Source organism: Pseudorasbora parva, chromosome 2 (genome assembly GCF_024679245.1).
Source record: "Pseudorasbora parva isolate DD20220531a chromosome 2, ASM2467924v1, whole genome shotgun sequence".
NCBI lineage: Eukaryota > Metazoa > Chordata > Actinopteri > Cypriniformes > Gobionidae > Pseudorasbora > Pseudorasbora parva.
In genome coordinates, this window is record NC_090173.1 from 41,009,306 (window position 1) to 41,033,818 (window position 24,513).

The 24,513-nt window shown below is 38.6% G+C and overlaps 2 protein-coding genes across 3 annotated transcripts; both read left to right on the forward strand.

Annotated features, from left to right (window-relative positions):
• Positions 1-2,089: 2,089 nt before the first annotated feature.
• psmg3 (proteasome (prosome, macropain) assembly chaperone 3) lies at positions 2,090-3,350 on the forward strand. 2 transcript variants are annotated; one of them, XM_067428983.1, is made up of 3 exons: positions 2,090-2,235; positions 2,597-2,829; positions 2,927-3,350. In XM_067428983.1, exons 2-3 carry the CDS (start codon positions 2,614-2,616, stop codon positions 3,077-3,079), a joined length of 369 nt encoding a protein of 122 aa, XP_067285084.1. In that variant the 5' UTR covers positions 2,090-2,235; positions 2,597-2,613; the 3' UTR covers positions 3,080-3,350. The 2 variants fall into 2 exon arrangements, with proteins under 2 accessions (XP_067285084.1, XP_067285085.1); XM_067428984.1 differs by having other exon boundaries at positions 2,100-2,226.
• A 1,637-nt stretch (positions 3,351-4,987) lies between these two features.
• On the forward strand, positions 4,988-24,500 carry tmem184a (transmembrane protein 184a). The gene is made up of 9 exons (XM_067420256.1): positions 4,988-5,430; positions 6,417-6,665; positions 13,758-13,923; positions 14,905-14,995; positions 15,774-15,849; positions 16,822-16,913; positions 17,029-17,198; positions 18,365-18,562; positions 22,910-24,500. Exons 2-9 carry the CDS (start codon positions 6,417-6,419, stop codon positions 23,140-23,142), a joined length of 1,275 nt encoding a protein of 424 aa, XP_067276357.1. The 5' UTR covers positions 4,988-5,430; the 3' UTR covers positions 23,143-24,500.
• The last annotated feature ends 13 nt before the right edge of the window (positions 24,501-24,513 follow it).

Consider the following 24,513-nt stretch of genomic DNA (forward strand, 5'->3'; position numbering starts at 1 on the left):
GCAAACGCTTTAATTGTGTCCTCGAGTTTAACTTTTTCAGCAAGTTCGTGCTCAATTGCAATTGTTGCTAGTCCATTGAGTCTGTCTTGTGTCATTGGACTTTGGAGATAATTTCAATATGATGGAGAGATTTTTCCAGTCTTTAACACTGTCTTTAGCCAGAGCAGACTTTCTCTTGCTTTCACAAAAAAATTCTCTGTTTCAACGACGTGATAATTCCTCCCGCCGTTTTTTCTGCTCCGATCTCTGTATCGCTCTTACAGTGTTGCCCCTGGCAACCGATAGCTTCGGATCCCAAAATGGTGGACGGGCCCAAACACCGCCCAATTTGTCACGTGCAAGCAAGCTACCATGACGTATGTCCTCATTCTCAATAGGCCCTGATCGCGACTACACTCGCGCCATACATTCACAACGCGAGTTCAGTCAGGCGCGTTTCAGTTCATGCCTTTGCAAGCTTAACTTTCATAGAAATTAATTCGAGAAGTTAAAAGACTTACATTGCTCACCATATCTCTGTTTAAATGAGTGCCTGTAGCTGCCAGCTGAGCTCTCCCTGTCAGCTGAGTGTAATCTCCCATCCCCCATGCGCGGGTGTAAAACATGCGGAAATGGCTCCCTCTGCTGGCTGTAGTCTTTAGACTTTGAGCAAACATTCCTCCTATGGTGCAAATATCGTCAATTTGCATCAAAGGAGGAATTTTTCCAAAAAATAAACTGCATAAATCTCTTGTCTCAGGGGGATATGAGGGGGGAAAGCACAATCATTTGAATATACTCCAGGGTTTCTACTGATAAAAAGCCATATGCTAATCGCTGAAGTAACCCTTTAAAAGGACTTTAGATGTTTTGTTTTTATTGGTTAAGTAAGCGACGAAAGCGTTAAACTTATTTCTTCTGTCATTATCCAGAACGGCAGCACAGCTGAAAGGTTGTTTGAGCTGCGCCCTCTATGCGTGAATTTGCCTTTTTTACCTCAGGTTTATGCGTAAAGCCCCTTCCACACTGCAATTCCGGCAAATACACGGATAATGCGACCCGGTATTTGTTCCCGGGCCGCTAGATTTGGTCCATTCACACTGCCAGCGAAATACCGTAATATGTGCGCTTTCACACACAACCCGTAACGGTCCCGGACCGAGTTGACACGTGACATCCGGATGTGACGTATAATGGCGAGCGATCTCAGCTTCAGCGCAGATAGTAAGGAGCTCCGTGGTCTCGAACTTGTGCATAGTTTGCGCACATTTCTGCTTGTTTAATTTTAGTTTCTTTTGTACACGAACACTCTCTGTGTTTATAACACAAACTAGCTCTTCTGGCACTTCAGGGTTGTATTATTGAAAAAACAAGCTCTAGGAGTCGCACAATGACTACGTACACGTTGCGGCATTAGTTTTGGCTTTTGTTCACACAGCGCTCGTCCCGGATCGAACCCCGCAATGTTACTAGGTCCCCGACCCGGGTTCAATTCGGTAATCAATTCCAGGACGTGGTTGCTTTCACACAGAAGGCGACCCGGCAATGTTCCGGGAATATTGCGGGTCCGACGTGCAGTGTGAAAGGGGCTTAAGAGTCTTACATTTGCACAAAATATAACTTTTTTGTCATAAAAAACAGAAAAAAAGACAAACAACCCGAGCACAGATGAGGAAAAAGTAACGCATATGTAGTTTTTATGTAGTGCAATATTAATGCATACATTTTCAAAGTAAGTTTCCCCAACACTGATCACGCTTCAGATAACATTCAAACGCTGCCACTTAAGAAACATTTCTAATTATTATCAATTTTGAAAACAGTTGTGCCATTTAAGTTGTCATGAAAGAACAGCATTTACTTTGAATATGAATATTTTGTAACAAAAATGTATTTACTCATATCTGATCAATTTATTTATAAATCCCTTTTTGCTGAATAAAGGCTATTAATCTTTAAAAACCAAATTACATATTTTGGTGTGACTATAATAAAATTAAAAACGTAGTAATATAGCCTACTTAGCATTTGGTGAAAACCCGTAATAATATTCAATATTATATAAAAGTGACATAAAATGGTTATAAATATAAATTCAGCAGACCATCCCTCCTCCATTTCAACTGCTCGTGCTCGCGCTTTCCCTCGTCATCATTGCAACGCATCCACTTTTCCGTGTTCTCTGAGGGATGTTAGGAAACGGATTCACATTCGACCTAGGAAGATAACTTACGGCTTTTACTAGCGGTGGGAGAGGTTTGTTATTTCTGTGTTATTTGTTTAAACAGTTTACATTGTGTCATTAAATACCGTAAGGCTATTGCAGATAGCACGCCTTGTGCTCCGCCTGAGACTCTGAAGCCTCGGTGTTTCTTGTGTCGCCTGTCCGCTTTTGACTAGCTAGACGCCAGCGATATCATGCAGCCTACTGTCCCTGTAGTTTCATGCTTCTGCTATACGGAGCTGAGCCGAATGAATGAGCGAAGCATGCTTCTTCATTTATTTTTGCGTATTACTATTTCTTTCTCGTTTTTAACTTCTTACGTTTTGAGAGTTTTGTCACTGATTATTATTTGGTCGCAGGTTTCTAACTAAATTCTTCTTTATTAATTTTCAGGTGTAACCAAGTAAATAATGGCTCCTCAACCCGTCATCCGGTCAAAACAGATGGAAAAAACAATAAACGGAATACCAACTCAAGTTGTCTGCACGGAATTCAGCAACTACATTTTTATAGTTTTGACACAGTATGGTAAAATTGGGACACTTGTGTCCATAACACCTGACACAAGGTCTGGTGACATCAGTGTACCCATGTTCACAACCAGAGTACTGCTGGGAAAGGATGAGGTATGTTTTAAAGTATGTTTTTGTTGGATTATCAGTATTGCAGATAAAATCAGGTTTGTATTTCACCTTGTCCTTTTTTTTTTAATCTCTTTTGCAGCCTCTTACACACGTCTATGCCAAGAATGTCACAACGTTTGTCTCGCAGGAATCAGGCAACCGACCAGTCCTGTTGGGTCTTTCTCTTAAAGACAACAGTGCTGAAACTATGAAAACTGTTAAAGATATGATTAAAGGCTGTCAAGTTTGGTAAACAGGAGGCTAAACACAAGCACACTATGAGGACAAATTACGCATCTGTGCAATTTTAACAAACAAACTTGGCTTGTCTTGTGAATTTTGAGGTACCCAAAATACCTGTGCAGACAGTCTTAAGTTTTATTGCTACTGCACAAAGCTTGAAATGCTTGATTTTGTATTTGTTTATGTTAAAACAGTACTGTTCAAGAGCCTTCGTTTTTGCCTGTGGATAATCATTGTCTTTCAGCTGTCAAAGATTAAAGTTATATATTTTTTACCTTGAATATTCTGGTGGTATTTAAATGTCTCACAACAATATGAAGGCCTTTGATAAAGGGACTTGGTTAAACACATGCACCATTAGCCTTACATGAACTGTCTGCCAAATCATTGTGGATACAACAGTGTCTGTCCACTTTTTCACTGACCTTTAAAAGGCTTTGTTTAAGAGTTGTTAAGACATGAACCAAAGCAACCAGCTACACTGAATCAAACAATATTTGAAAATCAGACAAAAGTACACAAGACTGTTTTCTTAACATCTTTAATAAGACAAAGACAATTCCATGAAGCATTGTGAACGAGAAAAATGGAGAAATATTATAAAGCTGTCGATTTTATTTATACTGTGGTGGACAAAATTACTAAACACCTAACATTTTTTGCCTCCAATACATGATTTAATTTCATAATGTTCATGAAACATGCAGATGGTTGCTCTGACCATTAAAGTGAGTCGGGCTGTTTTTATCCACTTAATTTTAATATTTGGTATGTCCACCTTTTGCAGCAATCACAGCAACACATCTCTTTGGCATAGTGTCAGTATATTTCCTCTGAGAACTTTCAACACTAATGTTATCCCATACCTTCTGCAACTGAAGCCAGAGGCTTTAATTTGAATGTACAATAGATCTGTCCAGTTTATTTTCCAACTCATCCCAAATGTGCTAGATGGGGTTAAGTGCCGGACTTTGAGGGGCCCAGTCAATAATTTTCAATGTTTCAGCAGATTCCTTCCACCTCAGGTAGTTCCGGGAATAGTAAGAAGAATGTTTCGGGTCATTGTCCTCTTGGAAAATAAATCCAGTCTCAATAAGATGACTCCCAGATGCCATGTGTTCTAATAATTTTGGCCACCACTTTATTAAAACAATATATTTTAAGTTTATTGAAAAACGCAAAGTGCGAAAGGAGACTTGACTCATTCTCAATTATGCCATTCTTAGCACTTTATGGGGATTCTTTTGTCAGAAATAATGTAATCTTTTCCATTGTAGAATGTAATTCCATTGTTAAACATGATTATTTAAAAAAAAAAAAGATGCAGTGAAATAATTCAGTGAATATTTGAAATAATAATAAGGTGAAATAATACAGTGTGATAGGAGTTAATGTAATAAAATTACTCTAGGACAGAATGAAAGGGATGTTGACCTCCTGATGGAGATTTTTTCCTAATCACTATTGTATGTGGTGTCAAGCCACTTGTAATGCCTTGTGTTTAATTGACCCCAAAGCAATTAAACATTTCTAAAAAAAATAGGCTAATTGTATTTATTATAAGAATTCATAAACATGCTAATGTTGTGTTACAGAGCTTTCAAAATGCCTGTACACATTTTTACCCAATCAGTGATGTATGGGAGCATTTTGAACCCACACAAAAACATTGCTGAAATTTACACTTAACAGTAGGGGTAAGGTGATCTGGGCCCATTTTATGTCCCACAGTGCCCTAGTTTACCTTGAATGAATCGAATCTTATTAGTATCCACAGTTATGTCCGTTTTTTAAGGTACTTGTTTATTTATTGAGGTCTATAATGAATTTAGGTATATTAATTGAGATCGCACGTGTGCAGTATAGGAATACTACCTTTGATCAACAGGTGCTCGTATGCCTGTCCTGTCACGTGACCCAAGACTGAAGTCGCAAGGTCACATGACCTGGGTGTGCTGTTGCGAAGTAGTACGTACACCTGCTGAGACTAAACAACGAGCTTGTTGGCGTGGAATTGAGAAAAGCCTTTATGAAAACAATCGTATATTATTTTCTTTGCTTCGGGGTTTTATCACAATCAGTTAGATTTCCGTTCAGGCTGTTTTCACCGAGCTGACTGACTTCGATCAGACCTGTCAACAGTTAAAACGAGGAAGTGCGCGCTTGACTCATCGGTGTCGTCGCACGGGCCGTGTCTACCTATGGCTACATGTCGTATATTGATCTTTCTGTAAGCACTGGTGTATTCGATTCATTTATTATTGTAGTTTCATTGCGATGTTCAGAGTTAAGTGACGTTTGATAAAGGGATTTGAGTTTGCTCGCTCAGGACTCTCACAGGTGTTGACAGCTAGTATCAGGGTAAGTGTTTCATAAATATCTATAGTCGTCCTGTCTTTGTTACAATAATAGGGTTGGTTTGAATTATTGATAGACAGCGTTTTATCTCATCTTTTAGTATAAAACGAATCTAAAAAGAATAAAATAAATAGGCCTTGCCTACTATACCTACTTTTTTTTTTTTTTTTTTTTTTTTTTTTTATAAACTGACGCTCCATTTACTTTTACAAAACAAATCAACAGGTGAAACATAGTTTCATACAGGAAATCGTGGTAAATGCTGCTGATAACTACGACATATTAATAACTACGTAATTTATAGTCTAGTATGAGACGCTTTCTTTTGATGACGCTAAACTGTACTTACAAAGTTTTATTTTACCAAGAATTCATTAATAATCCCATAGTAAATGTTTGTTAAATGAACCCTACATAAAACGTATTTGTCATTGGAATAGAAAAACCAGTGGTAAAATCTATAGATATAGATGAGTTACATTTTATTTAGAGACATATATATAAATTAATACTTTCATCTAGCAGGGATGCAGTGCATTGATTAAAAGTGACAGTAAAAACATTTATTTAAAAAAAAATTGCTACAATTAAAATTACAATTAAAGTATCAGTTTCCACAAAAATATATATGGTTTTAACCATTTTCAGCATTAATCAAAAAAATGTCTTAAAGGCATAAAATCAGCATGTTAGAATGATTTCTGAAGTATCATGTGACACTGAAAATTGACAACTTAATCTTTGCCTTCATGGGAATAAATACAATTTTAAAATATTCAGAACTAGTGATCAAATAAATGCAGCCTTTATGAACAAGCATTAGAAGCTTAATTTGAAAACTGTAAAACAAAAAACAAAACAAAAACAAAACAAAAAATCTTTAAAAACAAGTTTACTGACTGTAAACTTTTGACCAGTAGTTTATGAGGAAGGTGTAAATGAAATATAAATAATATAATTTGGTTTTAATAAATGTTTTTTTTCTACAGATGAATGAGTCTACTACAGCTACTTTCAGCACTCTGACAGCAGGTTCAGATAAAATCATGGATAATTCAGCCCCTTTGTCATCATACTCAATGCTGTCAAATATTACTGACATGTCTAACATGACCGTGATCAGGTCAAGTAATGGAACTGAAGTAGTGGGGGACGACACGATCTTCCTCAACACCCCCACTGCTCAAGCCTTGTCAGGCATTTTCGTTTGGTCTGCACTCATCATCACCTGTCACCAGGTAGGCTAATATACAGGAATTAATGTCTATAATTTCTTTGTAGACAAGTAATTCATAGAAATCCTTATACAGCCAGGCACTCACACATCCAGCACAACTGTTGATGCAGCAGAGCATCATACGGTGAGGAGCAAATCTCAGCATTAAATGGCGTGGTATTGTGGCCTGGGGAGAGCTGGAGGCACTTAAAGCTGTGGTTTATTCAGAGCACAGGCAAATAAAAGCAAATAACCGAGGCGGGGAAAACACAAGCTGTTCCACGCTGTCTCCTCCCTCTTATCTGACCATAGGCTCATTATTAACTGCAGATCTTGATAATACTGTGTTATAAGATTAATTTCTGTTACACAGTCATTAAAAACTACTGCAATAACTAACCCTCCAATCCCTGCGTCTAGTGCTTATCGATCATCAGAGATCAATAAATACCTGTCTGTTTGCTCTGAACAGTCATCCATGTTTTCTTTACTCTAATGTTCCGTTTAGACCGCTGTTAGCTGTCCTTGACCAATGAAAGTTAACTACAGAGCGGAGTGGTGCCTGTTCCCAGAGCTGATAAGAGTGCTGTGTAAACACAGAAATATGGCTATAGTGCGAGGATACCGTAACCAGTAATATATGTACCCTGATGTGCCATCTGCAATGTGCAATTTAGATCTCTACAGGAACTTTTTTTTAAAGGAAAAGATCTGTCTCTATTACAAGATCTGTCTCTATTACAAGATATATATATATAAAGGCCGCTATCGAAGGTTATATATATATATATATATATATATATATATATATATATATATATATATATATAATATAGGTCCTTCTCAAAAAATCCTTTAGCCCTCCTGTTTACCATATGTGATATAAAATTTTATTATTTTCCATAATGTAATGATAAAAATTAAACTTTCATATATTTTAGATTCATTGCACCTGAAATATTTCAGGTCTTTTACTGTTTTATACTGATGATCTAAAAAAATTAGCATATTTCATCTGACCAATAAAAGAAAAGGTGTTTTTAATACAAAAAAGGTCAAATAATTATGTTCAGTTATGCACTCAATACTTGGTCGGGAATCCTTTTGCAGAAATGACTGCTTCAGTGCGGCGTGGCATGGAGGCGATCAGCCTGTGGCACTGCTGAGGTGTTACGGAGGCCCAGGATGCTTCGATAGCGGCCTTAAGCTCATCCAGAGTGTTGGGAAAGTTGCGTCTCTCAACTTTCTCTTCACAATATCCCACAGATTCTCAATGGAGTTCAGGTCAGGAGAGTTTGCAGGCCAATTGAGCACAGTAATACCATGGTCAGTAAACATTTACCAGTGGTTTTGGCACTGTGAGCAGGTGCCAGGTCGTGCTGAAAAACAAAATCTTCATCTCCATTAAGCTTTTCAGCAGATGGAAGCATGAAGTGCTCCAAAATCTCCTGATAGCTAGCTGTATTGACCCTGCCCTTGATAAAACACAGTGGCCCAACACCAGCAGCTGACATGGCACCCCAGACCATCACTGACTGTGGGTACTTGACACTGGACTGCAGGCATTTTGGCATTTCCTTCTCCCCAGTCTTCCTCCAGAGTCTGGCACCTTGATTTCCGAATTACATGCAAAATTTGCTTTCATCCGAAAAAAGTACTTTGGACCACTGAGCAACAGTCCAGTGCTGCTTCTCTGTAGCCCAAAGTGGCTTGACCTGGGGAATGCGGCACCTGTAGCCCATTTCCTGCACACACCTGTGCACGGTGGCTCTGGATGTTTCTACTCCAGACTCTGTCCACTGCTTCCGCAGGTCCCCCAAGGTCTGGAATCGGTCCTTCTCCACAATCTCCCTCAGGGTCCGGTCAGCTCTTCTCGTTGTGCAGCGTTTTTTGCCACACTTTTTCCTTCCCACAGACTTCCCACTGAGGTGCCTTGATACAGCACTCTGGGAACAGCCTATTCGTTCAGAAATTTCTTTCTGTGTCTTACCCTCTCGCTTGAGGGTGTCAATGATGGCCTTCTGGACAGCAGTCAGGTCGGCAGTCTTACCCATGATTGCGGTTTTGAGTAATGAACCAGGCTAGGAGTTTTTAAAACCCTCATGAATCTTTTGCAGGTGTTTAGAGTTAATTAGTTGATTCAGATGATTAGGTCAATAGCTCGTTTAGAGAACCTTTTCATGATATGCTAATTTTTTGAGATAGGAATTTTGGGTTTTCATGAGCTGTATGCCAAAATCATCAGTATTAAAACAATAAAAGACCTGAAATATTTCAGTTGGTGTGCAATTAATCTAAAATATATGAAAGTTAAATTTTTATCATTACATTATGGAAAACAATGAACTTTTATCCAGAAAAACTTAACCGCATCCACTGTTTCCTTAACGCTGTTATTTGGGAAGCTGAACAAGGTCGTCTTTCCCTCACAATCAGAAACAAGCTTCTTTAGTGAAATTGTTAATTGGTCTAAAAACAAAACGACAGCACTGCCAACGGCTTCCGTAGCCTGAACTAAGCTCAGTGATGGACGTGCTCTTGCTCTAGTTGATGTGCGCACGCGTTCATCTGGGAGAAGGCCCCGTACGAGTAATTCCACCCTTTAAGACATCATACAGCACCATACTAAAACAAAAACAAAAACTTACCAAAAATTATTCAACCCCCCCCACACATTTTGAATATATTGGATAGATACCATGAAGTTGTTTGGGTGAATGTGGGCATAGGATGGCTATTTTGTGTTATTTGTTTGATTTTTATAGTTTTATTTCTAAAAGAGCTTTTGTTCTAAAATTTGGAAAACAGTCTGGTTAAAGTGAGTAGGCATCCAAACATCAGACTGGTAGTGTGTGTTCACTAGTTTAAAGCAAGAGCAATATTTGTGTGCCCAGCCTTTGTTTATAGAGGGAAGTTTTTTTGTGTTTGATGAAAGACCATCAGTCACTAACCTTTACACCAGCTTTATCAGTAAAAGACAGAGATAAGGGCCGTTTCGTAGACACCCCGGACTGTTCAATAAGTCTTCTTGCTGAGGTTTGGTCACCTCTTTACAGATATGAACATGCTGAGCAGTTCTAATTTGCTCGGGTATTTCCCTGCCCTTTATATTTTCCTGTTCATTATTACTAAAAGCGCTTCATACCTGAATATCCATTTCTGTCGCATATGAATGAGTTCACCATTTTGCCGATGGCAAGAAGAAATCAGTTGGTGGTGGATGAGTTTTGTATAAAAGTAATTGTCAGGTGAAGTGCCGGCACAGTATGAATATACCCATCTTGTGTGTCGAATTACCAATTATATTTGCAGACATTGTTCCGTTTTGGGAAAGGCTGAAATCTAATTTCCTTGCTCTTGCTGGTATGTTTTGAATCCCTTTTCATTGAAGCCTATATGACCCATGAAGAAATTTAATATAGAATATGCTTCTCAAGCATCTGTTATGTAATTGAACTACTGGGATGGTACTGATGGAGAGCAGAGGTCAGGAAAGGTATTTCTTCAGCTCTGAATTGCATCGCCCACAGTGTCCCCGGAGGACTTTGATTTGATTGCCTCCAAAGCATCTTGTGTGTCATATGAAAGCCGACACCTCTGAGAAGTTGACAGTTTTGAAGCGGCCAAACAACGCCGGGATTCTTTATAGAGTCCCTGTGTAGTGGTTTTCCTCTTCAAGTCATAATCAAGTCAAAACAGTCTGTTTTTTTGTCCCTCAGCCTAGCAGCAGAACGACTCATCTACCGCCACCTCATCCGCAGCTTTGCAAACTGCCGCCTGCGGAGGGTTGCGTGAGGCAACATATGTAAATCCTGAGGAGATTAAAGGAGCCCTCAGGATTGTTTTAGTATTTCACAGCCTTTCTCTGATTCGCTACAAAAGAATCTCCTAGCGGAGCTTTCTTTACACTCCGCATACTAAAGGCAGAAATTGCGATTGCGTTCCCAAAACATGCTGTTCTGAAGTTACTTATTTGCCTGTAAAATTTTCCCTTCAGTGCCAGGGATATCAAATGAGTCTTTGAAAACCAGCTATTTAGAACATAAGTACCTTCTGAGCCAGTCCCTCATAAGTGAATTCTTATATATGGCACTGACAAGTCGCCAACAGCACTCTTTGGTCTGCCTTTTCTTAGCTCTCTAGTTTTTACAAGCTTTATGGTCTTAAAGTTGGTGGTACACCTTGTGATTCACCAGCTCTTGTTTTTTGGGGCCTCTCAGCTCCATCAGCAGTTCTTCTCTGCTTCAGACAGGTTGTAATTAGCTTTGGCTGCAATTGTGCATCAACCAGCAGACAGTCAATGGCCAGAGCCATTACTGTGAGCGCAGCTCTCTCTCACTGTCAGCTCCACATTATGGACTCTAGGAGACTATGAACTTATTTCCCCTGCAGGCTAGGTGAAATGGAGGACATCAGTTCAGAGAGCAACTCCCCATGCTTTTTCAAGAGCCCACAAATACATCAAGCCTCCACCCGTGGAATGAAGGACTCAAATAATCTGATTTCAAATGATTGAGTGTCCACGAGTTTAAAGAGCACAGCGAATATTGAGCCCCCTTACTAATAATGTGAAGTTCAAAAGGGACTTTAAGGACATGCAGGCATCACAAACTCCATAGAATTTTTTTTTTTTTTCAAATATAGATTATAAAAATGATAGGGCCAAACTTTAAAACTTACACAGTAGTGGCCAGAGGGGATATTTGACCCTAAAGGTTTGCTTAAACCATCAAAATATAAGGAAAATATTTAATATTTGAAATATGGAGGAAAAACAAAACACTTAAGTATTTATCTGACAAATTATTAGGGAAAAATGCAAGCTACAGGTTTTATTTTACTATGCAAAATAATGCATAGAAAAACCAAAAATTATATTTTGTTGGTTTTGTGTTCATAATTTCTTGGTAAGACAGCCTGTCTAAGAATTATGTGCAGTTTTATTATGTTTCAGTTTCTGTTTCATTGCGTTATCACAAATTAAACTGTAGACTCTAATCACAACTTCACAGTATGATCACAAAACCATGAACTAAAATATTAATATTTAAATAAACAGTGAAGATGTCAATTTTCCAAGGCCAGACATTACATTTTACTCTGCTAAGTTGCTGTGTAGCTTGGATCCTTTAAAAGAGTATACATTTAAGCTAATAAACTACATTACACTCAAAAAATGTATTTTTAGTGGTACAAAAGCGTTTCACTCGAGCAATACCTTTTGCGTTAAAATACAAAAGCGTTATTCACCCCTAAGTGGTTCAGAGCAGGGTTATTATTTTTAACAAACTAAAACTATATTACATTTTTTTTTACTTTAAATAAAATATATACAACAACTTACTTTTATTTCAGCTAATTGGCAAGGCTTTTTTTCTCATTTTCTCTCAAAGAAAAATAGACATTTAAAAACAATTTAAAGTGACAAAAATGCACACAAAACTTTCAAAACCTTTTAAAATGAAAACAGAACATATAGGAAAAATATATATAATAATAATATACACAATAATAATAATGTGCGGTAATTGCAATATTTAATATTTCATGTTAATACTACGATAAACATAATTAATCCATTGCTTGGTTGCCACCTGTCATAAAACAAAACAAAAAAGTTGATGACAGTTTCTACTACACTATTAAAAAATATGCATGTATTGCCTGCAGTGTTGTTCACCATTTTCTCACTTTGAAGTGTGTAGTTAATATCCGGTCAACATTAGTGTGGGTAAACATAGCTTTGCTTTGTTTGGTTAGTTCTGTTAGCCGCCATAAATTGTTATAGATTTTTACTGTTATCTGTTAACTGTTATTCAACGACACTGGTATTAATGCATACAAGTTCCTATTTATCCAGCCCACTTCTCGTCATACCTGTTACTATAGCAATGTCTGCTGATAGACACGTCACGTGTTTTCTTGGCACTTTTTGATCTGCTCTGCAGTGTTGCACCAGTGCACAGTTTAATAATTTGCTTTGCACTTTTTATTGCAATTTAAAGGGAACCTATTATGGCCCTTTTTACAAGATTTAATGTAAGTATCAAGTGTCCCCAGAGTGTATCTGCAAAGTGTCAGATCAAAAACCATAACGGATCATTTACTATAACATTTTGAAAACGGCAATTTTTGGGTTTGAGAAAAATGTCCTGTTTTGTGTGCGTCTCCTTTAAATGCAAATGAGCCGGCGCCGTTGCTCCCCACCCCAAAGGACAGAGCCTTTGCAGCTTGTGAACACGCTAATGAAAACTGAAACATGATGCATCTGTTTGCCTTTGATTATCATCTCTATCGTATACACGCGCGCGTGACATTGCAGTTCTTCATCATCATGAAATATTGTCACCTGCATGTGCTTTAAAGCCTTATTGCTCCCAACTTACACACACACACCCCAGATGCTTTAAAGGGATATTAAAGGGGTAGTTCACCAAAAAATGAAAATGTGTTGTTTATCTTCTTACTCCCCAGGGTGTCCAAGATATAGGTGACTTTGTTTCTTCAGTAGAAAACAAATGAAGATTTTTAACTCCAACCGTTGCAGTCTGTCAGTCGTATAATGCATGTGAATGGTAGCAAAATCTATCAGAGTAACAAAAAACATGCACAGACAAATCCATCCTAAACACTGCGGCTTGTGACGACACATTAATGTCTTAAGACGCAAAATGATCGGTTTGTACAAGAAACTGAACAGTATTTATATCATGTTACCTCAAATACACCACTATGTTCAACAGGCTTCAGCGTGCGATCACTTCCGGAGAGTGAGGTCAATGTACACGATCTGGTGCAGAGATATGCACAAGAGATCACTTCCGCCAGATTATATATGCTAATACAGCAGTTGCATTTCCAGAATTTGCAAAGTGCTTGTTCTGAGACACTATTTATGATTTATGGGGATTACAAAAAAAAAAGTGGGTGGATTTTTACCATTTATAGGGTGGTTGTGACAGGTGTACACACACTGCCAACACGCATTTATGTTCGAACACCTTATAAAAGTGAATTTTGCATAATAGGTGCCCTTTAAGTCATACTTATTCTTTATTTTGTTGTCAAACATGAGCACTTTTTGTGTTTCTTAACACAGTTTTTGTGTTTATAGATATACTTGCACCTGAGGTCGTACACGGTGCCAAATGAGCAGCGCTACATCATCCGCATCCTCTTCATTGTCCCTGTATTTGCTTTCGACTCCTGGCTCAGCCTGCTGTTCATCAGCAATGACCAGTATTATGTGTATTTCGACTCTGTTCGTGACTGCTATGAAGGTACAGTAAATCTGAGCTGCTCTGCCATTACATCCTCTCATGCCTCACGGGTGTAATATTATTCAGCCAAATATAACGCTTGTGGAATGACGTGTGCTGTTGTTTGTAAATCTGGCCTGCAGTGAGGGAGGAGAGTCTGTTTTACAGACATCAGGTTGCAGATTTCATAAAGGGGAAATGGATACATATTCATTGTAACTGAACAAACCTGTTGGACATGGCACAGTCAGAAACGAGGCTGGCCAAATGTCCCTGTTATCATCTTTTTCACGCCTATCCTACTACTCCTCCTAGATAATGACGATTTAAAGTCTTTTTTTCTGTGTTGTTTAAGTTTCATGAGAAAATTCTAGTGTGAGCATTTTTTTTAACTTAAACCATATAATTCCGTACTGTTCAAAGTGATTGTTTTATTGTTTACTAGGGTAGGTACGTTTTTGAAAGAATCTTATCTTATGCTCACCAAGGCAGTATTTAGTTGATCAAAAACACAATTCAGTATCACATGACCCTACAGAAATAATTCTATGTTGATTTGGTGAATAGAAAAGAAAGGTGTAAAAGAACAGCATTTATTTGAAATAGAAATCTTCTGTAACAATGCTAATCTCTTTATTGTCACATAAGTGCATAATTTCGGAATAAAGTAAATACATTTTATATAATATAGCTATTAGAATACAAATGTAATTCTAAGTTTAAATATGTTAAGTGTCTAGAGCAGCAGAAAAATCTTACCACAAGTAATAGTTGTACAAACTGGGAGACAATGAGATCTGACATCTAATCTGTCTTTAAATAGACCTCTCAGGTTAAGATGGATTTCCTGGACACAAACTCCTTCTCAATCTTGACCTGTTTTTCTTTTTTTCCCACAGTGATGTTCTGTCATGTCAAACATGTTATTAATGCTTAAGCTTTCACTGCTAAATGTTTAAATTAGGCTCTCATGTGTATTTTTTCTTTTTTCTTTTTTTCAAGCATTTGTGATATACAACTTCCTGAGCCTGTCTTTTGAGTACCTGGGAGGAGAAAGTGCCATCATGTCAGAAATAAGAGGAAAGCCCATTCAGTGAGTGTCTCTTTATTTATATAAAAATTGCTAGGTGAATAAACCTAATAGCAGCATAGGCAAAGGCCTAAAGGGATAGTTCACAAAAAATGACAATTGTCATCTACTCACCCTTGTGTTGTTTCAAATCTGCAAGACTTCTGTTCATCTTTGAAGCACAAATGAAGATTGCGTCTCTTCAGGAAAACTTTCACTAAACCACTCAATTCATATGGATTAGTTTTAAGATCGCTTTATGAACTTTTAGAAGCGTCAAAGTGGTAGTTGCAGAGCTGCCAATGGAGGGACAGAAATCACTCTTTGAATAACTTTTTATCTTCATTTGTGTTCTGAAGAAAGTCTTACGGGTTCAGAAGGACATGAGGGTGAGTAAATTATAGATTTTTATTTTTTGGGGGGTGAACTAACCCTTTAATTAGGCTGGCCCCTAAAATAAAGAATTTTAGCCAAGTTTCAGGGGCCCATAATGCACTGCATAGTGCTTGAAGTCAAAACTCCGACATGGTGGAAAATGTGGGCAGAATGTTGATTAAAATGCACTGGAATTAAACACCTAGAGAAGCTCCTCTGGAGGTATGGTAGCCGCCACCTTAATTTAAAATTGAGTTGTCATCATAGCCCTCATGGCCACCAGGCCTAACCTCTAGGTTGAAGCTCTGACAATATTTTAATTGTAAATAATTTTGTGCCTGCCCGTGTCTTAAGAGATCAATTTATCAAACCACCCTCAAAAATAGCATTACATTTTCACATGTTCCTCTTCATTTGTCTTTGATAGGTCCAGTTGCCTATATGGGACATGCTGTTTGGTAGGAATTAATTACTCCATTGGCTTCCTGAGATTCTGCAAGCAGGTTTGTTCCCATTTTTCTATAAAACCCAAATTACTTTTCCTTCTTTTCCGGAACAAATGCCAAATTTTACATCTTAGATTTTCAGTGTGGTTTCATACTTTCGGAACCTACTGAAGGTATTGTATCCCATTCTGTTCTGTAAGGACAAACAGCGACGTGTAAATAGTGTGAATGTTAATAAGGAAGTCATAATTTCTGTGACTTCTGTCCCATAAACCTTTATCTACCTTTTCTACCCGAATTGTCCTGAAGTAGCAGCTGTTATCTTTGTAAGATTGTTTTTTCTCAGGAGCGGCAATGGTTAATGTAGGATTAAAAACAGTAGGAAGCAGGTGCAAGTAGCTTGATAATAAGCACAAAAAATAGCTATTGCCGCCGGTCTAAAACCGTCTGTGCGACAGCTGAGGAACTCGCTCACACTTTGAGATTAATACTGATGGAAATTGGATTTGAGAGACCCATCCCCCCCAAAAAAAACTGAAAAGAATGTGAACGGAACTTTTTAAAATAAGTGGAATTTCAAAACACATAAATCTGTCTGACCAGACACCTACATTTCAAAGCATCACCTTGTGAAATATACCAGACAGTAGCGGAGACAGAGCGTGCTTTGATTATTTTTAAACAGCTTTTCACACAGACGGCTTCGATTTAAAACTTGAATTCTACGTTGATGGTTCAAGCAGTCGATTTCGACTTGCATGTAGTGAGATTGGGGGGAAATTCTTCTTTGTGTCATTCTCAATGAGTGGATTTGTCAGTCATGTCAAACATTGTGTTGATTATGTAAGGAATAAGCACTTCCTGTCAAAAATAAGCATGTAACATTACCATGCCTTTGAAAATAATGAGGACTGGAAGTTCTCTATCACTCAAACTGTATTAGAGGCCCATGCTGACTAAATAGAACAGGCGTAAAAACCAAACCATCACCATTACTCATAGACTTCTGTTGCTAATGTCATCATCTAGGCCACGCTTCAGTTCTGTGTCATCAAGCCCATCATGGCTGTCATCACCATCCTTCTGCAGGCTTTTGGGAAATATCACGATGGAGATTTTAAGTGAGCTGCCCTGTCATTTATTTATTTCATCTTGTGTCAAAATCACTTTGTAACACAGCATCTGCTTTTTTAAATGAGCTGTGCGTCAATCATTGTGATGTTTCTCTTCATATAGTGTAACCGGAGGTTACCTTTACATCACCATCATCTACAACATCTCTGTCAGTTTGGCTCTCTATGCCCTCTTCCTCTTCTACTTCGCCACCAGTGACCTTCTGAGACCTTTTGAGCCTGTGCTCAAATTCCTCACCATCAAATCCGTCATCTTCCTCTCGTTCTGGCAAGGTGGGTTACTCTGCAATCTTTATTTTATGTTCAGGATGCATCTCAAGCTGTTCATTGGCACTTTTGGCAGCCAACTACGCTAACTATTTGTGAGAAAGTTTTGAATGATAGTATTCAGTTGGTCATGTGAGCCTGTTGTTCAAAATGTAAATTAAGCATTAAAACAACTTTTAAAAAAAATCAAGATATTTCTTATTTTAAATCACCACCGTAATAACTTTTTCATTTGAATAATTATAAAATTGTAATTTGTAGTCCTGGAAAAGTCTTATTTAAAAAAAATCTTGTAAATCACTGACCATATTTAATATTTTTCTAGTGATGCCAAAAATATATATTTTATTGGGTAGAAATTGTGAGTAGAAAAATTATCGTTTTATCTAGTAAACGATGAACGAGTCATTGGGCCTTTGGATATTGTTGTGGACAGTAGCTATGATTTCTACCAACTGATTATATCCCAAAATTAAAATTAGTCTCATTGATTAAATCAATGGATTGATGCTCATGCATACATTTAAAAAAAGGTGCATAAAAAAACATGTGGCCAAATTGAGACGATACCCTTTTTTTAGATGACGTGCATATGCATGACTCATGGAAATGCATTTAGCGAATAAATCTCTCAATGCGCAAGGAAAAACTCACACAATTTTACCTCAACAATGGATGTGACTGGATAACTAGACTAACCAGTGGAGCAATTTTGACTGTCTAGTCTTTACCCAATTCCATTGCACACCATCTCAAATGCTGGTTTGATTATTCTGAAATGCTTGAGCCAAAGTCTGTCATCAGGATGATTTGGTTTAATAGAAGTGTCTCGCATGATTGTGTTCCCAATCACCAGCAAGAGAACATGACAGAGTTTATTGCGTTTCATCTGCGCACTGAGACGGAAGTCATTTATGATGTAAGGAAATAAGAGCCACTGTGGCTTCCCCAATTACAGCCACTACCATTTTTTTTAATTACAGATATTTTGCATCATTTTCCCAGGAAATTACAATTTTGTTCTCTTGAACACATCGGATGAAAAACTGCTGAAATGTTTTATATGATATTCCTATACTTTGGATGGAAATGTAGCTAGTGGGAGTCAAAAAGGTTGAGAACCACTGCCCTATGCAAAAAAAAAAAAAAAAAATCACATTTCTTTTTCTCAGGTATGGTATTGGCCATTCTGGAGCGTTGTGGTGTGATCCCAGAAGCTCTGGTCATAGATGGTCATGAGGTCGGTGCTGGTACAGTGGCAGCTGGTTGGCAGAACTTCATCATCTGCATCGAAATGTTCTTCGCCGCCATCGCCCTCCGCTACGGCTTCACCTCCAGTGTGTATCGCGAAAAGAAGAGCGAAACACCAGGTTAGAAGCTTGGAATCTGACACTTTGGAAAAACAGAACTTTTTAACTTGTTGTTTAAAGGAAAGTTTAGATGATCTTAGAAACAGAAAGCCTTTATGAGGCAACTGGAAGTTTTTCTTCCTCAGGAGGGTTATGACTCACAGTTCAGAGGACTGCTGGAAAGCTCCACTCATATCAGCAATACACAGCTCATCAAAATAACTCCTGTGTACTGAGAAACTTAGACCTGTGGCATGTCGAAGAATGCAATTTCTCTTGAAAATTTTGAAAACGAAGTCTTAAGTTAGTGCTTTTCTTGCTGTAAAACTTTGAATTTAACTTGCAGCATAAGGAGGTTGTATGACAAGCCATGATAACCAAAAATTACAATTCTGTCATTCACAATCATTTTGCTTGTCCGCTGTAGTGTGGTCATTATTGTGGAAAAAGAATTCTCCGTTATGATATTATGATATCATTTTAAAGACAATGATGCTGTCGGTCAAATTCATCTTTATATGTATTTTGTGTTCTTTTTTTTTCTCACTCGCAAATGCTAATGTGTATTGGGTGTGGAGAGTTTGTAACCAAAAATGTACAAAAAGAGCTTACTGTTGATCGGCACTTCCTGCAGACTGGGGGGTCTAACACAGACTGCATCTGAAATCGCATACTTCCCTACTATATAGTGAGCGAAAAACATGGCTGTGATTGGCTACAATGATCAATGCATGGTAGCGTTTGAAAGCATGTGGAAGTGTTTTGAAAGCTGGAGCGTTCGAAACTGGCCACTGATACTACTCCCGCCTACTACCGCTGAAGTCGGCACATTTGACAACACTAGTGCTGATGATGGACACTTTACTATCCCATAAGGCCACGAGAGAGAATTTATGTTTGTAGGTGAAACGACTTCTGTTCAAACTGACGCTGGTAGGTCACGCGCTAATGACAACATGGCGAATGAAGTACGTCCAGGTTACAATCATACTACACATGCTATATAGAACATACTTTTTTAGCGGTGGTAAATTACTTAAAAAATAAGCACTGACTCAAGAGACTATGCCATTTCAAATGCAGGCCCTGTTTTTTTATAACTACACAAAACTCCCACATTGGCAAAATTGGTGCCTCGATTTCATCTGTCATCTCTTCTGACATGATTTTGTGCATCCGTAGTAGCTACACACTGCGTCATCTTGTTTTTTTTGACCGGTGGCAATCAACGTTAAGGTGCAATGCTGACAGCTACTATATTTGAATGTCAATCAGATGACCTTGATTTATTTACTATTATTTAATAGAAAGCAATATACAGTATGAACTGTGCAGAAAGCAGAATGCGAAGTAGGATATCATTCTGATCATATCCTTATAGCTACAAAAGCTTCTCCACGCTTAATGGATTAGTCATATTCTGTCGCTTGTGGTTTTCAAGGTGGTGAATAGTTCTGTTTCGATTTCCACCGATTTAAGCCGTAATGTCAGTTCTGCTGCTGAATGTTAAAAGCTGCATTATATTTTTGTTCTGACTTCAAGAGGCTTCCGTGAAATATAACTCGACTGTCAGTCAGATATGCATGTTTCAAGCCTTGCGTCGGTTTGAATGTTTATAATCTAGGCGCGAAGTCTTCTTTCACAGTGGGCGTATTGCAGAATTCTGCTTAACCGTTGTAGGAGAGAACCTGCAAATGTAATCAGAACCCCTCACCTTACTGGCATACATCTTGGTCTTGTGTTTTTAACCTTAGTTTTGCACTGAGCTCAAAGCGTGAAGTCACTGCTGCTTTCATAACCTTTCACTGTTAAAAGGTCTCGACTGTCATGAAGCCTGTTAGGTAGAAAAACCTTTCAGGATGGCCTTTTCTCCCTAGTAGACCAGCTGTGAAGTATCTCAGGACACATTGCTGATCCAGAGTTTTCACCCTCCATGGGGCCAGGTCCCAAAACATCCACAGTACAGTTCTCAGGGCGGCCACTGGAGAGCAACATAGACAGTTCAAGTATTTCTTAAACGGGAGATCAGAAACTTTCACCCCTCTATTGGCAGCCTGCCGTCACCCGTGTACAAGCGCTCATCCATCAGCCACGAGGCAAGATGCAGTTAGCCGGAACTCATCATATTGCAGTGTATAAGGCTGTTCTCTGTAACCTCATACATCCACAGCTGAGACAAATCTGGGATCTGTGGGATGGTGAATTTCTTTCCTGGCTTCTCCAGCCTGTCGTAGATAAATGAAGCAGAAGAGTGATTTGGCAACCACATCAGTGGAGCGGAGCAGCGCATTGCTAGTGTTTTCTTCCTGGTTTCTATTTTGCGAACAGCTGGGTTGGACCTTGGCGGTGCCTGTGGCGAGGTGCTCACAAGAGTGAGGATAATAGCAAGACTGCATTGTGTTGAAATGTCACTGCCTGTTAACAGATTGTGTAATCTAGACCAGGTTTTTTTTTTACTTTATGATGCCAAGGACCCCCAAATATGGTGAACCTTTATGGGGGATCCCCGTCCTAAAATTCATCTATATATTTTTAGGGCTGTCAAAATAAATGCGTTAATAATGCATTAAAGCTAATTCATTTTAACGGCACTAATTTTATTAACGTGCGATTAATGCAGCGCGCTGCGTGCATTTTCTGTTTGATCTGTGGCCTAACCCATAGTTGGAGAAATTGAGATCAGCCATAAATGTAAAAGATGCAGCAGTAAACATTAAAAAGGGAAAGAAAAAGGTTAACATTACTATTCTGAAACAAGTGCAGTTATAGCCTTACCTGACAAGCCAGACCCACATCAAGATGTTTGGTCTGGAAACTCACCATAGACAGGGCTCAATCTGAGGGGCGGGATAAACGGTTGTCTTTCAAACTCCCTCTGCACACGATAGGATAGCGCTACCACCAACCAAAGCAACGAAGGTGAAACAGAGCTTGTTGATAGATTAACACTCGCTGTATCCGGTCGGCAAAACTCCGAACACATCTTCCCTTTTTAAGAATGACTTCAGGGCCGTTCTTTTCTAAGAGAAAAGCTCAACTCCAAGTCTTCCAGAGTCGTGGTCAAAGCTGATTCGAATGGCCGCCGTTCAGCAGTTTCTGTGTTTAATAGAATCACGCAAGCGCAACTCTGGCGTCATTATGTTAAGCCCCGCCTACCGACTCTATACACGATAGGATTGGCCCGTCAAGAGCTTGGCGGTTGCAGTTCAGAAGGGTATTGAGAGTTGCTAGACGACACTCGCGGACAGATTAGATTTGCTGCCGCTAGGGTGCGTCTAGATTTCTAGGCTAGTTATAGCCTACACAAGCTACCATATTTTCTGTTTAACTTTTATTAGACTCCAGGTCGAAAGAAACGTGTGTTTTTACACTGAGCACATTCTCTGCAGTCTGAGCACGATGCACTGCAAGCTCACTCTCGCTCATGTCCGAGGTAAATCATTAACACCATCACCACTTGCAGTACATGTGTTTTATTGAACTAAGGGGTCTAAGAAGGACTAAGGGGTCCTTCTGAGGGGTCGCCAGAATATTTCAGTCTTGAAAACCCCCTGATATAGAAAAAACAAAATGCCTCAAAAATGTGATATGACTGTTACGCTTAAAGTCAACGTGGGCATGCTGTTTTCTGTTCATCAAGGTGAACGCTCTCTCGAAGTATGTTTGTCTACATTGGGTTAAAGTCTTTTCTGTTTTGTCCTACTCCCACCCACAACTTTCATGTTTTGTCCAGCTCCCTCCCGCAAAAGCCTGCAGGCAGAGGTCTATGCAAAAAATGTTTCCTTCTCCCATAAGATTCTGTCTCACTCCGGAGCCATAGGCTATTTTCTTTCCAGTTCCACACTTTCCAGTTCTACGCTTCAGACCTCAGACAAAATGATGCTCTCCTTCACTGTTACCTACAGTTGAAAAACTGAGAATATCGAATCCTGGGCCGTTTATTTTTATTATTAAATGGATGAATAACTATATTCAACAAAATACATTTAAGTAGATATTTGTTTTGCCGGAGTCATTTCTTTCCTCTGCTTTCTGCGCACATGTAAATGTGCTCTCTGTCCTGTGAATTGTGTTGGTCCCATGGGAATGAAGACCTCTCGATTAGAAAAGGACTCAAAAGTTGACCTTAATGTATAGTTGTGTTGTCGTGGGTTTTAATTATGAGACTGTGTGCGAAATTGCGTTTCCTTTTGTAGTGTTTTGGTTACATCTTCTTAGAGTTTCATGTCTTAAGTTATAAAATTAACATTCGCATTTGCTCATTTTAAGTCTCGGATGTCATTAAAAAATGACGATATTTGACGATAAATGACGATATTTGACGATATTGTTGTGCGATATTTGACACTGATTTGTTTTGTTTTGTAGAAAATGTAGCACCTATGCACAGCATATCCAGTGGCCTGAAGGAGACCATTAACCCTGGAGACATGGTTCAGGACGCAATCCACAACTTCTCCCCGGCCTACCAACAGTACACCCAGCAGTCCACCCAGGAAGTGGTGCAACCCAACATGAATGGCAAACCAGGGATCAGCACCTCAAAGACTTCTAAGAAATCTGACAAAGTGATGCTGATCGACACGGATGATGAGTTCTAGTGCCCCCTCTGTCCTGATCTTTCTATTTATTTAATCCGAAAATAATTTCACTCTTTTTAACTTTAATGAGGAGACTAATCATGTAAATCAGCTCATGATTTTTAAAAAGAGAGCTCATAAAAGGGATCTGGACAGTTAACTGACAAGAAATGGAAATAGATTGTGTTTATTTTTTATTATTACCTCATCCTGTAGTGGTGGATGATCCTGCAATGTAGAGAAGAGTCCCCTTTCTCTTCTCTGAGCCGTTCTGAGGCATGGCTGATCAACACGAGGCACGGGGAGCCATTAAGATGAATCGGGGACTGACACTTTAGGAGCCGTTCTTGCATCTGGTCGATTGAAGTATTTGCTCTGCAGCAATCTGCTGGGTCTCAGGACGAATTGAACCAGCTCTCAAAGATGCCCTGGCTTTGGAGACAGCACTTCAAACTGTTGTCTGTGGCTCTTTGAAACCGTTGTATCAATCATGCCACGCGGCTATAGTGGGGGACTGAGCACTGTCCCCGCTTGTTTTGGAGGTTCATTAATTTTCACACCAGGCCTTCAAAAAGCAAGAGATCTGATGCAGAAAGATGAGTCGCCACCATCATCATGTAATTGGATTGCATATAATGTGTATTCAGCCATTGTTTGGTTGGTTAAAATTTTAACTTGTGACATTTTAAGCGTATTATACTATAATAGTGGCACAAGTGTTACTGTTAATTTATAGATGTTAAATTATGGTCTTTAGTTCTCCACTGTTTAACCTTTTCAAGGGTGTCTTGCTCGCCTCTTTAATGGTTTGCCTAAATCTTTTGTAAAGAGTCCAAGATGAGATGTATTTAGTTAAGTATCATGCAAAGCCAATGAAATGTTAAACTACTTGTTACCATGAAGTGAGTCCTCGTCAGTGCTTTCTAAACAGAACTTTAAACAGTCTTTAAAGCCCTGTTTTTTTAAGTTTATGAGTGCACTTTGTTTTGACTGGATGCAGATTTTTTTCAAGATGTTCCTTGAGTATTTGCTAATCTATCTTTCTACACTCAGCAGTTCATTTGAACGTGTTTTGCAAATATCAAACCTCTACAGACTTCAAAATGTAACTATGTATGTTATGCAATTCAGAGTTCTTCTTATTCATGTTGTAGACAAAATAAATTGACTTGTTTTGTCTTTAAATTAGCCATATAAGTCCTCTTTGAAAAAAAAATAGTTAGAAGGCAGCATTATTCAAGTATGACTTGTGCCAACGGTTGCTGGCTTTTAGCTGTGAATGAAGGAAGTGATGTGTATACTCTAATATTTTAGATACCTGTACAGTTTTGTTGACACAATCTGTTCTCTTAAGAAATAAATGATGAAAGGGAGTGAGATTTGTTTTAGAGT